The following is a 14424-nucleotide window of genomic DNA, read 5'->3' on the forward strand; positions in this document are numbered from 1 at the left end:
GTGCCAGGCCTCTAGGAATTCTCTGGCATGTCTTTGCTTAGCCTGTCCCAAGCTAAGGATAGATGTGTTGTCCCAGTTGAAATGGTGGCTTTTTTCCTCCGGGTGTAGGGCTACGAGGGAGAGAGGGTCATGTCTTTTCGTGGCGAGATGGTGTTCGTGTATCCTGGTGGCTAACTTTCTTCCTGTTTGTCCTACGTAGTGTTTCTGGCAGTTCTTGCATGGAATACACCTATGTGACGTATTCAAGAAGAACGGATACTCAAAAAATACAGTGCGCAGATTCCTCAAGAACGAACCACGACAAGCAGACCAAACACAGCCAGAAACTCTAACCACCTTACCATGTATCCAAGAAGTTTTGGAAATGATAGTCAGACTACTAAGACCCCTCTGAGGGGTCTTCGAGCACCAACCTCTTTTCAAACTGGCTAACTGGCAGGTGAGCCTTCCTCTAAGTGAAATTATCATGCAAGTGAAAATTTAAATGGGAAATGCAAATTTCTTGATTAACATACTTGCCAGATTTTAAATCCTAGTAGCACACAAACCCACCAACACTCTCAAACAAAAACTAACAAACTTAAAAGACCCAGTACAACCCATGGACAAAACCAACGTCATCTACAAAATTTCTTGCAAGGACTGCCACAAACACTACGTAGGACAAACAGGAAGAAAGTTAACCACCAGAATACACGAACACCAACTAACCACAAAAAGATACGACATTCTCTCCCTCGTAGCCCTACACACGGAGGAAAAACCCACCATTTCGACTGGGACAACACATCTATCCTGGGACAGGCTAAGCAAAGACATGCTACAAACCTTCACAAACCTTGCAAAAATTGTCAGTTTTCTTAAGTTAATTTTCCCTGGGCATTGTTTTTCTCAGGGCACTGTTGATTTGAAATGATGAGTGATTCACTGTGAGAGAGCCCTCCTGGTTCTTCTCTCTGCTTTGCTGCTTAAAATTGAACTATAATTCAGTGCGTATTATGGATTCTAGCACCAACTTCTTTCCAAACTGGCTAACTGGTAGGTGAGCCTTCCTCTAAGTGAAATTATCATGAAAGTGAGAATTTAAATGGGAAATGCAAATTTCTTGATTAACATACTTGCCAGATTTTAAAGTCTTCAGGTGAAATGGTAAACTGAATGCAAATGGCTTCATGTGATCCAGATGGGTCTCACCAAGCTTGCCTTACTCTGTGCCCAGATGATCACTGCAACATGTTTCGCTCTGTGTTTCTTCTGATTTAATAGACATTTGGTCCATGAAAGTTATAATATGATCGTGCATGTTTAGCATCATTGGAACAAAGGGTAATGTTCCTCCCTCATATCAGTTACTGAATTAATATCCATGTATATTTCAATTTTGAATTTCTTTGTTCAGATTTATAATGGAATCCACCCATGTAAATTTATCTTCCTGGTGATGATGTCACTGCAGCATCTTGACTGCATCTGGTTCCTCTGTCCATGAAGAAACATTATTGATCCAGTCTTGGAAATCAATCCATTGGCATTATTGAATTTGAAAAATGTTTCTGTTTTCAGATTTCTATCATAAACTCACATGGCTCATAAAGAGTACAACTGCTCTATTGAGAGAATCAAACTTTGTGCCTGGAGATAGAGCAATGCTAACAAATAGATACCTGACTGCCATCACCTTTCCACTTCAACCTATTCTGAAAGAAAAATTGGAAGCTTCTGTGCAACTTTGGTCTTAGACAGGAAGCAAGGTTAATGCAACAACTGTTCCCGTCTGACAAATGGCCAATAATCTGGAGCAGTACAGGAATAAGACAGTGCTATTTTCTGGGTCTGTAGATTGAAAGAAGTGAAAATTGCCTTTAGTAGAATGATATGCTCTTCTTGTCGGATGGGGAGTTTTGGGGGAGTTTACGGGTTACTGATGATTAGATCTACAATAAATGCCATTGGTTGCAAATCCTGTCAGATCGAATGGATCAGTTGGAGAGACAATTGGAGGCAATGAGGAATTTACAAGAGCAAGGGATGTGATGGATGGCAGTTATAGGAAGGATTAAAAGCCACAGATACAGTCACAGAAATGGGTTAACTCCAGGAAAGGTAAGAGAGGTAGGCAATTCGTGCTGGAGCCTTCTGTGGCTACCCCCATTTCAAACAAGTATGTTGTTTTGGAAAATATAGGGGGTGATGGATTCTCAGGGGAACATAGCATGAACAGTCAAATTTCTGGTATTGAGATTGGCACTAATGCAACGAGGGGTATGTTGGGTTCCAAGAGATTGATTGTGTTAGAGGATTCTGTAGTCCAAGGTACAGACAGACGGTTCTGTGGCCAGCAGCAAAAAATCAGAATGGTGTATTGCTTCCCTGGTGCCAGGATCAAGGATGTCTCAGAGAGGGTGCAGAATATTCTCACAGGGGAGAGGAGCCAGCAAGAGGTCATTGTTTACATTGGAAGTGACAACATAGGGAGGGAAAAAATTGAGATTCTGAAGGGAGATTGCAGAGAGTTAGGCAGGAATTTAAAGAAGAGGTCCTCAAGAGTAGTAATATCTGGTTTACTCCCGGTGCTACAAGCTAGTGAGGGCAGGAATAGGAGGATAGAGCAGATGAATGCATGGCTAAGGAGCTGGTGTATGAGAGAAGGATTCACACTTTTGGATCATTGGAAACTCTTTTGGGGTAGAATTAACCTGTACAAGAAGGTCAGATTGCACCTAAATTGGAAAGGGACTAATATACTGGCAGGGAGTTTTGCTAGAGATGCTCAGGAGGATTTCTTGAACTAGGAAAGTCGGTGGGGAGTGAGGAAGGTGGGATCCAAGGAAATAGTGAAGAAAGAGATCAATCTGAGACTGGTACAGTTGACAACAGAAGCTAGTCAAACTGTCAGGGCAGGCAGGGACAAAGCAGAGAATAAAGTAGGACTGATAAATTAAACTGCATTTATTTAAATGCAAGGGGCCTAACAGGGAAGGCAGATGAACTCATGGCATGGTTAGTAACATGGGACTAGGATATCATAGTAATTACAGAAACATAGCTCAGGGATGGGCAGAACTGGCAGATTAATGTTCCAGGATACGAATACTATAGGAAAGATAGAAAGGGAGGCAAAAGAGGAAAGAAAGGTGGTTGGGTTTTTTGGTAAGGGATAGTATTACTGCTGTACTTAGAGGGGATATTTCTAGAAATACGTCCAGGAAAGTTATTTGGGTGGAATTGAGAGAAAAGAAAGGAATGATCACCTTATTGGGATTGTACTATACCCCCCAATAGTCAGAGGGAAATTGAGAAACAAATTTGGAAGGAGACATCAGTTTTCTGGAAGAATATTAGGGTGGTCATGGTAGGGGAATTTAACTTTCCAAACATAGATTGAGACTGCCATAGTGTTAAGGTTTTAGATGGAGAGGAATTTATTAAGTGTGTACAAGAAGATTTACTGATTCAGTATGTGAATGTACTTACTGGAGAAGGTGCAAAATTTGACCTACTCTTGACAAATAAAGCAGGGCAGGTGACTGAGGTGTCAGTGGGGGAGCACTTTGGGGCCAGCGACCATAATTCTATTAGATTTTAAATAGTGATGGAAAAGAATAGACCAGATCTAAAAGTTGAAGTTCTAAATCCAGGGAATGCTGGATGACTAAAAATATTGAGGGTTTGGTTAAGAAAAAGAAGGAAGCATATGTCAGGTAAAGAAAGGGTAGATCAAGTGAATCCTTAGAAGAGTATAAAGGCAGTAGGAGTATACTTAAGAGGGAAATCAGGAGGGCAGAAATGGGACATGAGATAGCTTTGGCAAATAGAATTAAGGAGAATCCAAAGGGTTTTTACAAATGCATTCAGGTCAAAAGGATAACTAGCGAGAGAATAGGGCTCCTCAAAGGTCAGCAAGGCGGCCTTTATGTGGAGCCACAGAAAATGGGGGAGATACTAAATGAGTATTTTGCATCAGTATTTACTGTGGAAAAGGACATGGAAGATATATAATGTAGGGAAATAGATGGTGACATCTTGAAAAATGTCTATATTACAGAAGAGGAAGTGATGGATGTCTTGAAATGCGTAAAAGTGGATAAATCCCCAGGACCCGATGAGGTATACCTGAGAACTCTGTGGGAAGCTAGGGAAGTGATTGTTGTGCCTCTTACTGAGATATTTGTATCATCAATAGTCACAGGTGAGGTGCCGGAAGACTGGAGGTTGGCTAATGTGGTGCCATTGTTTAAGAAAGGTGGTAAGAACTAGAGGGCATAGGTTTAGGGTGAGAGGGGAAAGATGTAAAAGGGACCTAAGGGGCAACTTTTTTACGCAGAGGATGGTACATGTATGGAATGAGCTGCCAGAGGAAGTGGTGGAGGCTGATACAATTAAAAGGCATTTGGATGAGTATATGAATAGGAAGCATTTGGAGGGGTATGGGCTGGGTGCTGGCAGGTGGGACTAGATTGAGTTGGGATATCTGGTCGGCATGAATGAGGTGGATCAAAGGGTCTGTTTCCATGCTGTACATCTCTATGACTCTATGACTCTATATCAACACTATCACAAGAGCTAGGATGTGTACAACAGAGCATTGCTCAAAAAGCTAATATAATTCAGGACAAAACATTCAACTGACAAGTAAAACATAAGTCCAGATATCCAACCCTTCCATTACTGGGCACTTTATCAATAGCTATAGTATGTGAAGTTTATAGAGCTACAGAAAGCTCACCAAGCTTACCTTGCATAACCTCGATCAACAAGACAAAAGCAGCTTGTTGTCCCCTAAAAATGCTTACTCAGTATTGTTCTGGAGCACCAGTAACACAATGGTTCAATGCAATGCATTAGTTCCAGAAAGCAGATTAGCTCCACCTCCTCCTCTACCTCCTAGACCTGAAATGTTAGCTTTCTCTGTCACCACGGATGCTGCCTGACCCACTGTGATTTCCAGTATTCTTCTGTTTTCAGTACAGGTTCTAGCATCTGCAGTAATTAGCTTTCTGATCTAAAACTGACAATGGATGATAATTTATCTCCACACTGTGCACATAACAGACCCACTCTGGAGAAGAAGAATTGTACACCATGCTTCATGTTGTATGGTGAATGGTCCAGATCTGAATGTAACAAACTGCAATTTGTCAGCTTGTTCAACACCTACACCTTGGCCAAGCCCTCACACAGCCTTTTAAATGTTTCTTCACACACAATATTTCCCCATTCCTCAGTCAAACACATCTGAGATGATAAGCACAATTGAAACCACTCATAACTTCCAAGGCTGTTCCATTATAACTCATTCTAAAGCAACTCATATAAAAGAGATGCAAATCCATTTGTTGATTTCAGGATTGGTGTACAGCTTATGGATACAGCCATTTAGTTAGTGATGCCAAATAAAGTTATTTAGTCCCTTGGGATGTTAGATCATTCCAAAAGTAACTACCATTGTATGTTACTCTCAACGCAACCTGGTTTCTCCCATATCTTTAAAAAATATATTTATTCTGGTTTCTTAAATACATAATAGCCTCAGCTTCAGTCATTGTCCTTTTATGGAAAGATCTATTATCTGCTCCCTTTCCTCTTATTGACCTTTAGTTGACATATCTCATTGTGTATTCCTGAACTGAAGAAGTAACATTTCCTTATTGTAATTGTGGACAAGCTTCTTCAAAGCCCAACATTTTAAATTCTCTTTAAAGCAATGTTATAAGACAGCATCTTGAAGGTGTATAATTATGTATAAGGTATCCACCTAGCTCACATCTCTCAATTACTATTTCTCCACTTCATAGATATTTTTGCAACACAGTGGACACACACAATCTCTTCGACCCTGGAGGGACTTCTGCTTCCTGCTGGATCACTCTATATAATCATGGGAGATTGACAGCATCTTAGTATTACATTAGAGATCACAATCATTGTACATTCCGCTGATGTCTCATTATTCTACAACTCAATGGACAATCACCATATATTGGCAAAGACACATGCTTAAAAGTTGTATTATCTTATCTCCTTGGTGAATAGGGATGAAAAGGGAGGGATTGACAGAATTCACCTCAGCCACACTCATGGTGGTAATCAATACAAGCAATGGCGATCCCATCTGCTGACCATGGAGCTTTGTTTCTCTTTATGAAACAATCAGCCATTTAAGTGGATAGAGATGGGATCAAGAATCCAGGGGAAAATTACGTTAGCCCTCTCCTCTAAGTACTGATAACTAATCAGAGGCCAGCGGCTAGCCATTGCAAGCAGCATCAGTAGGAACAGTGTCTCCTAATCAGTAGACACCTGAGAGACACCTGTTCATTGGGGAGTGAAGGCTGAGCATTGTGGAATGGGGAGGGGGATCCTCAGAATGGAGACCAGGGGTAAAGAAAAGGATGGGTCATGGAAGGCAGATCAAAGGCAAAAAGGCTTTCAGGGGATACTTCATCCCCTTCTTATTCAGATACTGAGTATCCTTTCACAAGGGTCATAGCCTGGGTATTCTCAAAAGCACCCACCTGGTGAGTACTCCATGTGCTGCTGGTTGAGTGTCAGTGATAACAAGCTGATGCTCTTAAGTGAGCCATCTTTGCCCATTGAGCACACGACAAATTACACTGGGTCTAAATGGCAAGTGGTAACAGAAACAAAATCTTAAACTAAACTAAAACGCAAGAGAAACAATGCACTGAACGTCCAGGGTTTGTTGCCAGTCCTTAATTGCTCTTGAACTGAGTGGCTTAGCTATTTCAGAGAGCAGTTAAGAGTCAGCCATATTGTGTGTTTCCAGAGTTCCACATTGGTTAAACCAAGCACGCACAACAGATTTTCATTCCTCAAGGAAGTTAATGAATCAGATAGGTTTGTGCAATGATCGGTGAGAGTTATCATGGTCAGCTTTTTTACTGAGACGAGCTTTATATTCCACATTAATGAACTGAAGTTTAGTTCCACCGACTGTCACGAATCCATGCCCACTGAGTTAGGGTTGCTGGATTACTAACCCAATAACATTACTACTATGCTGCTGTCTCCCCCTGGATTGATCCCATCACTTCCTCTGATTTCTATCCTTCCTGGTAGATAGCACAATGAGCCTTTAGAAAATTTCTGAATGAAAATGTTATCACACTTAAGTAATAATCCTTATTAACAGTTCAAAGTTTGGGAGAAGATTTGTAGCTTGGGTGCTCCGGCATTTAAATGCCGGAGGAAAGATCACAGAAGCGCTTCACAGGAGGCTCCCAAGCACTGAGGATGTCACCTAGATAGGGGACGAAGAGTCTGCAACACAAATTCCCAGCTCGACGACCAGAGCCACAACTTATTAACAGTAATTAGCCATATTAATGTTGATGTTGAACTCCCCTGATTTGGAAGTAACAATGATAATTACCAATGGCAGAGGAAATCCTGAATACAGTTTCCCTTCAATCCAACCTTTTGGAAGTGCAAATCCATCCTCATATTGAGCTGGAAGCCAACGGGCATAAGGGGTATTAGTTGCCCCCAGGTGAGGAGCCCTCCTGGAAAGAGCAGGAAAAAAGTATTGTGAACTTCTCAGGACAGAGACAACCAGAGACATCTAGAATTTTTACCTCCACAAGCAAACAATGGCTTCCATTTTTCTATTATTGCAGATTCCTTCGACTGATACGTGTGTAATTGTTTCAAGTGAACAAAATGTCCTCTTTTTGCCTCTCTAACGCTATCTTCTCCTCTAGGATGCTCCTTGATATGATTTTTTTTGGCCAAGCTGTTGGTCACTTTTTCTACATCAGTGCATGTACTTCTTATGCTAACATGATTGTGAAGAACATTGGAACATCTTATTCCATTGAAGGAGTGATGTATGTTTAAGTTATTGTTTAGTGCAGTTTTATTGTTGCTGTTACCAATAGATACAGTGCTGAAAGATTGTGTTGTATATCCATAGATCTATTCATGGTATTTTTAGGAATTATTACATTTGGCTCAGTTTACTTATGCAGCCCAGTAATTAACAATAATTCACTCTTTCTCGTTTCATTTTCTTAATAAAAGCTATTGTGAACCATAGCTGAAAATGTGTTGCTGGAAAAGCGCAGCAGGTCAGGCAGCATCCAAGGAGCAGGAGAATTGACGTTTCGGGCATGAGCCCTTCTTCAGGTTCCTGAAGAAGGGCTCATGCCTGAAATGTCAATTCTCCTGCTTCTTGGATGCTGCCTGACCTGCTGCGCTTTTCCAGCAGCACATTTTCAGCTCTGATCTCCAGCATCTGCAGTCCTCACTTTCTCCTATTGTGAACCGTAAGTGAGTAACACTTCACTGAAGGTACCTGTTGTTGCACTTGGAACTGATGGATCTATAACGGTTGGACCAGCAGTCTTTCTTGCAGACAGAGGTTTGAACAACTGCTGAATGCTCTACAGTATGCATCAGATCATCAAGGTCAGGCAAGGTTAAAGGGTCTACATAAAAAGAATCATGAACTGATGATAATGGAAGGTAAATTGAAATTTTATATGCATTACATTCAGAATTTGATAATGAGACAAATAATGGATTTATATTTAACTTAAGTTTTAATGCTGATAATCAAGTAAACTATCAATGAGCTAACCGCAGATAAGTTTTCCTGCAAAGGAGGTTGGTCCAAGGTTTTAAGCTTTATTGGTCATGGTGGCAACTGGATGCAATGATATTGGCTGCAACACTCATGGGATGAAGGCATCCCTGGCTGGGCCAGCATTTATTGCCTATTCCCAGTTGACCTTGAGAAACTGGTGGGGAGCTGCTTTCTTGAAACACAGTAGTACATTTTATGTAGTTAGATCCATAATGCTGTATTGGGACGGAATTCCAGGATATTGTCCCAGCAACACTGAAGAAATGGCAATACATTTCCAAGTCAAGATGGTAAGTGTTTCGGAGGGTACTTTTGGATGGTGTAGTTCTTATGTATCTGCAGCCCTTGCCCATCTAAACTGAAGATGTTGTGAATTTGAAAGATGTTGTCTAAGGAGCTTTGGTGAATTTCTATGTGTTATTTCTGTATTTCAATGATCAATTTTCCTTTATACTGAAATTCATCCTTTCCCAGAGCTCACTTTGAAATTTGTTGTCTAATCTGTAAAATATAAACTTTAAAAACCCTACATCACCCACCTCCTATTCTTGAACTGACTCTGGTTTTATCCTTTCCATCATGGGCAATATTGTGTATAAGTTTGGTCACCTTACCAAAGAAGGGGATATGCATGCATACACATGCATTGGAGGCAGTTCAGAGAAGGTTTGATAGGCTGGTTCTTGGGATGATGGTCTTACCTTATGATGAAACTTTATGCAGGTTGGACCTATTCACATTCACATGAGTTGTGATCTTACTGAAACATATAAGATTCTGAGGGGAATTAACAGGGTTGATGGTGAGCAAATATTTCCCTGAATGGGAGAATCTTAAATTGGGAACATAGCTTAAAATAAAGATAATTTGAAGTAAAGGTGAGAAGGAATTCCTTCTCTCAGAAGTTGGCTAATTTTTGGAACTCTCCATCCTGTGAAGTAAGCTGGGTCACTGAATATTTTCAAGGCTGATTTAGATGGGTAAGTGATCAATACGAGAATCAAGGGAGGCAGGTATGAAAATGGAGACGAGGCCACATTCAGATTAAAGGTAAAAGGAGGGCTTTTGCCCGAAACGTTGATTTTCCTGCTCCTCGGATGCTGCCTGAACTGCTGTGCTTTTCCAGCATCACTCTGATCCACATTCAGATTAACTTTGATCTTAATGAACGATGAAAAAGGCTTAAGAGGGCCTTTCCTGCTCGTATTTCTCATGTTCTATGTTTTCACTTTTGGCATAATAAAAATGTTAGCAGACAGTGGGATGGAGAAATCTGGGTTTTCCATGTGTGCCAACAGGTTAAACCATGTTTAAAAAATACTTTGACCATAAAATTCTGTCAACATTTCATTAGCTGACAGGAACAAACCTTCTAGACACCCACCATCAATAACCTACATTCTTAAGTTTGAGTACTTGTCCGTGGTTGAAGTCACTTCTGAACTGACCTGATATGTTGAATGACCACTGGGGATGGTGTAAGAGCACATGTTGTTGGATGATTCTTAAGGCTTCTGAATCAGAAGCATGCTGTTTCTTGTTTGCTAACTGCTTGAAGAAGTTTTGGAGTTCTAAAGGCACTGGTGTTGCTTTATTAATATTTCCTTCACTGTGAACAGAGAAGAAAAAAATAATGTGATGTGTTTCATGAAGGCCATAAGTCAATTGGACTATCTCGAAGCTTGGGAACATTTGCAAGTTTCCAAAGTCCTTTCTTTTATAGCAGCTGATTGAGTATCTACCAAATAGCTATTTGCTTCCACTTTTATTCTCCATCCCCACTGTCAAACAAGATACTGTTGCAAAATTGATGTAGTATTGTCATAAATAAGAAATTTCCACCTGTATGCAGTGGAAGATCCATAAAAATGTCCAGCGAAGTTGTAGATATGTTCCCTCAGAGCCCAGCACACAGCCTGTTCACCTTAATGCTGAATCTGATCATGGTTTGGCCAAGTATCAGCTTCACTGAACTTGGTGTTGGACTTCTCTCCCCAACACCGAACATGTTTTTCACATGGTTGTCCCACTTCTTCACATTACCTACCTACCATGCCCCCATAAACCTTTGCATCCGGTGCTAGCCTGATCCTCTGACTCACTGCACAAAAAGCAAAGAACAATACAGCACAGGAACAGGCCCTTCAGCCCATAGAGCCTGCACCAACCCATCTTGTTTTACTAAACTAAAAACATTTTGCCTCTGAGTGGTCGATATCCATCCATTCCCTGCCTTCTCAAGTATCTGTCCAGATGCCTCTTAAAAGCTTTTATTGTATCTGCTTCTACCACCTCCTGTGGCAGCACATTCCAGGCACTGACCACCCTCTGTGTAAAATATTGTATTCCATATCTCCTTTAAACTTACCCCATTTTACCTTAAAGCTATGTCCCCTAGTAATTGACATTTCTGTCCTCGAGGGAATGAGCCTGACAGCCCTGAGAAATGAGTGACCAGACCCCTAATAGCTCCCCAACTATTTTCCTGCGACTTCCCTGACTAGCTGTATTAGACTCACATCTACACACTGGACGTGGCCCACTCCCACACTGTAGAGGTACAGAATACCTGACTGGCACTGCTTTGACCAGATGCCTAAATGTGCCTATGTTCCTGGACTGATTTCAGACTGCCCTGTACTGATTGTGCTGGGATACCTGACTGAAGGGTGTCTCCCTGGACCTGACTGCAGACTACTCTCTGTCGACAGGGAGACAATTCTGTTGGTTTGCAGCAGTGAGTTTGCTATGGATGCAAGATTTCCATCCCTTGACTGATGGCTGCTGAGCAGTGTGACAAGCTGCTTGGCTTTGTGTCTCTGCTAAACGGCAAAGTCAAGCAGCAGAACTGTGACCCTCTACATTCTGGCTGAGGCAGCACAATGCAAAAAGATAAGGCAAGGCAGGCGTGCTGTGAGCATCCAAGTAGGCACTGAGTGAGGATGCATTAAGAGAGAAAGAGGGCACCTTTGGGATGCAGCATGGTTTGGTCAATGACCTGGGTTTGTGTCCTTGTAGGGAATATGCCCTTGCAGCAGCATTCCATGTTGCATTGAGATGGATATGAGATACACCTTGATGATGTGCAAAGGGTGGCATATGTTGGATATCAACATTTGTGGATGTGTGGTACATGCAACGTTACAATTGGAGCATCCTTTGAGACGTTGTGTGTCCAAGCTGGTGGTCCGGAGAAGCATGTAAAACCATGAGGTGTCAGGTACCCACATTGACTTCCATGTCAAGAATTCTTTCTGTCTACTGAGTGGTACAATAGGAACCTACATATTAATGAGGTGAGATTGGATAATGGTGAGGGCGATAATCTTGTTAATAGGCCTTTTCAGTACTCACTATTAGAAATGCTGTCTCAACATCTGGAATTAGTTGGAAAATGGGACATATTACTCCCAAGGTGGAGAAAGGTTTCACTTCAGTCTCCTAAGTGTTTTTGTCAGAACCCATGTTATTTAGGGCCTGGGAAGCTTCTCTCCCTGCTATTTGTCTGCTGGATGGGTCACATTCTCTGATTCTTTGCCAATAGATAAGATTCCTTGATGATGCATTTAGACCAATGGTAGGGAAAACTTCCATTTATATCCTACCCAATCTGCTCAGGGATGTTACGTTACCTACTCATGGCTGGAGTAGAAACCTGGAATCCTGGCTGAGAAGAGGGGACACTATCATTGTGCCACAGGAAACCTTTTATATCTTAAGGAAATGTCTTCCAGGTGTGAGGTGTTTTTAAAAAAAGATTCAATAGCTTCTACTTAAATGAATTGTGTGACAATAGAATAAACAGCAGCACAAAATACAACCAAGACTATGGCAGAAACAAAGTGACCACGTTCCAGATCAAAAAGTAAATGAGTAAACCGAAGGTGAAACAAAAATAAAGATAAAAGATTGGGTTTTTACAGAAGTAGTTTAGATTTTTACGGTATTTCAATTACTTTATAGATTATAAGGTAGATTCCTGACATGGGTAGACTTCCTGATGAAGGGCCTTTGCCCGAAACGTTGATTTTCCTGCTCTTCGGATGCTGCCTGACCTGCTGTGCTTTTCCAGCACCACTCTGATCTAAACTCTGGTTTCCAGCATCGGCAGTCCTCACTTTTGCCAGGGGTTGACTTTGATTTTACTGTAAGGATATAGATTTTATCTGAGAGCTTGGATTTTTAACATAAGAAAACTTAACACTTTAACATTAGCAGTTTGAAATTTCTAGCCTCAGGGTCGGACTCCAAGTCAGGGCTTTTCAAAACAAGTTTGGAGTTTTAGCCATTGTAAGCTTAGTTGTGTGGATTCAGTGTCTCAATTAAAGGACATTTGTACAGTGAACCTTGAGGTAACTTGTTTTAGACAGCATTACACTCTTCTGTGCATTGACAAAATAGATAAATTCACAGCACTTGACTAAAATCTAGAAAGAAATCTGTTACAAACCATTTTGAGAAGCTAGAACATATTTGTTTGAGACCCAAGAATGTTAAGGGTAACTTGATAGAGGCCCTTAACATTAGCATTAATGAATTAAACAGGGATAGATCTTTCCAATTGTTGGAGAAGGCACAAGTATGAAATAATCCCAAAAACAAATGCATGGAGATTAGAAAAAAGTAGTGTTTTGTATGGATAGTGTAAGCAACTGTTGAAAGATTTCATATCTCTAATTAGAAAAGGGAACATTAATGGAATTAAGGAGAAGTGTGGAATGGGACTAAGCTGTGATGTGGCAGGTATGAGACACCAAATGATATGTGTCTAAGCTGCAATCTCAACGATTTTAGTCATTGACAGAATATGAAATACAATAGGAGCACAAATCTGTCCTGAGAGGTTGCGCATCATATTGGCTAAGACACTGAAACTCGTCTTGCTCATTATAGTTGCACTACTTTTATTGTTGACAACATCATCCTGCAGTTGTATATGATGCTACAGTAATGCAGATGATGTCAAGCTACATTGGATATAACACAAAAAAGATTGAGTGCAGTTAAACCATGAAATGGCACAATGTTTTGTAATGCATATGACATTAAGGTAATGTAGGTCACTTGCAATGATAATTTCAAAGCAACCTCTTTAGGTGTGTTCTGACACAGAAATATTATAATACAGAGATAGGGACACCAAAAAGCATCACAAGACCCTCCTAGAAATGTCAGTTAGAATATGATATCTAAACAATAATGAATTTTGATTTAAAAATCAAGGTAATAATTTGATAATGTTTATTGATTGTTAATTGGCTATGCAAGCAAAGTAAAACTAAAAGCAGCAAAACTAATTCTGAGCTGGAATCATGGAAGGGTATAGTTCAACCAAAACAGATTATTCTAATTGTATAAATTGTGAGAGAATCCAGTTCAACAGTGGTCATTGAGGTTAATACTCACCCATCACTGAACTCTTTATAAAACTTGCTGATCATATTGACAGCTTCCTGCAAAGCATTTTGCTGGAACTGACTTCCCAGGGGTTTCTTGGAATCTGTATGCATAGGAGGAACATAACCATTCAGTAAACAGATCAAAAAAAACCTTCAGGAAGATTTTGTTCTACAGTGTTCTGCTGTCTTACTCCATTTAAGTAATGTTCAGCTTCTTTATTTTTCAAAAAACAATTAAAAGATGTATTCTGGACAGAATAAATATTGAGACTAGGGCAGGGAATGAATGATAAAAATGAGGAGGCAGCCTAGACTGCCCAAACAGTGAGATGTAGGAAATTTTGCATAGATGAGAACAATGGATCAACACACAGGTACAAGGAACTGAAGTCAGGGACATTTGTTTAGCATATGATTGTA

General features: G+C 40.6%; 1 protein-coding gene across 1 annotated transcript in view; it reads right to left on the bottom strand.

Annotated features, from left to right (window-relative positions):
* The window catches only part of LOC132830250 (eosinophil peroxidase-like), a 63802-nt gene that overhangs the window by 30598 nt on the left and 18780 nt on the right, over positions 1–14424 (bottom strand). The window contains exons 2-5 of the mRNA XM_060847787.1: positions 14012–14105; positions 10054–10214; positions 8315–8447; positions 7394–7523 (exon numbers count right to left, since the gene is read on the bottom strand). Of these exons, the coding sequence (XP_060703770.1) occupies positions 7394–7523; positions 8315–8447; positions 10054–10214; positions 14012–14105 (518 nt within the window). The remainder of the gene's footprint in view (positions 1–7393; positions 7524–8314; positions 8448–10053; positions 10215–14011; positions 14106–14424) is intronic.

This window comes from Hemiscyllium ocellatum, chromosome 31 (assembly GCF_020745735.1).
Source record: "Hemiscyllium ocellatum isolate sHemOce1 chromosome 31, sHemOce1.pat.X.cur, whole genome shotgun sequence".
Classification (NCBI taxonomy): Eukaryota; Metazoa; Chordata; class Chondrichthyes; order Orectolobiformes; family Hemiscylliidae; genus Hemiscyllium; species Hemiscyllium ocellatum.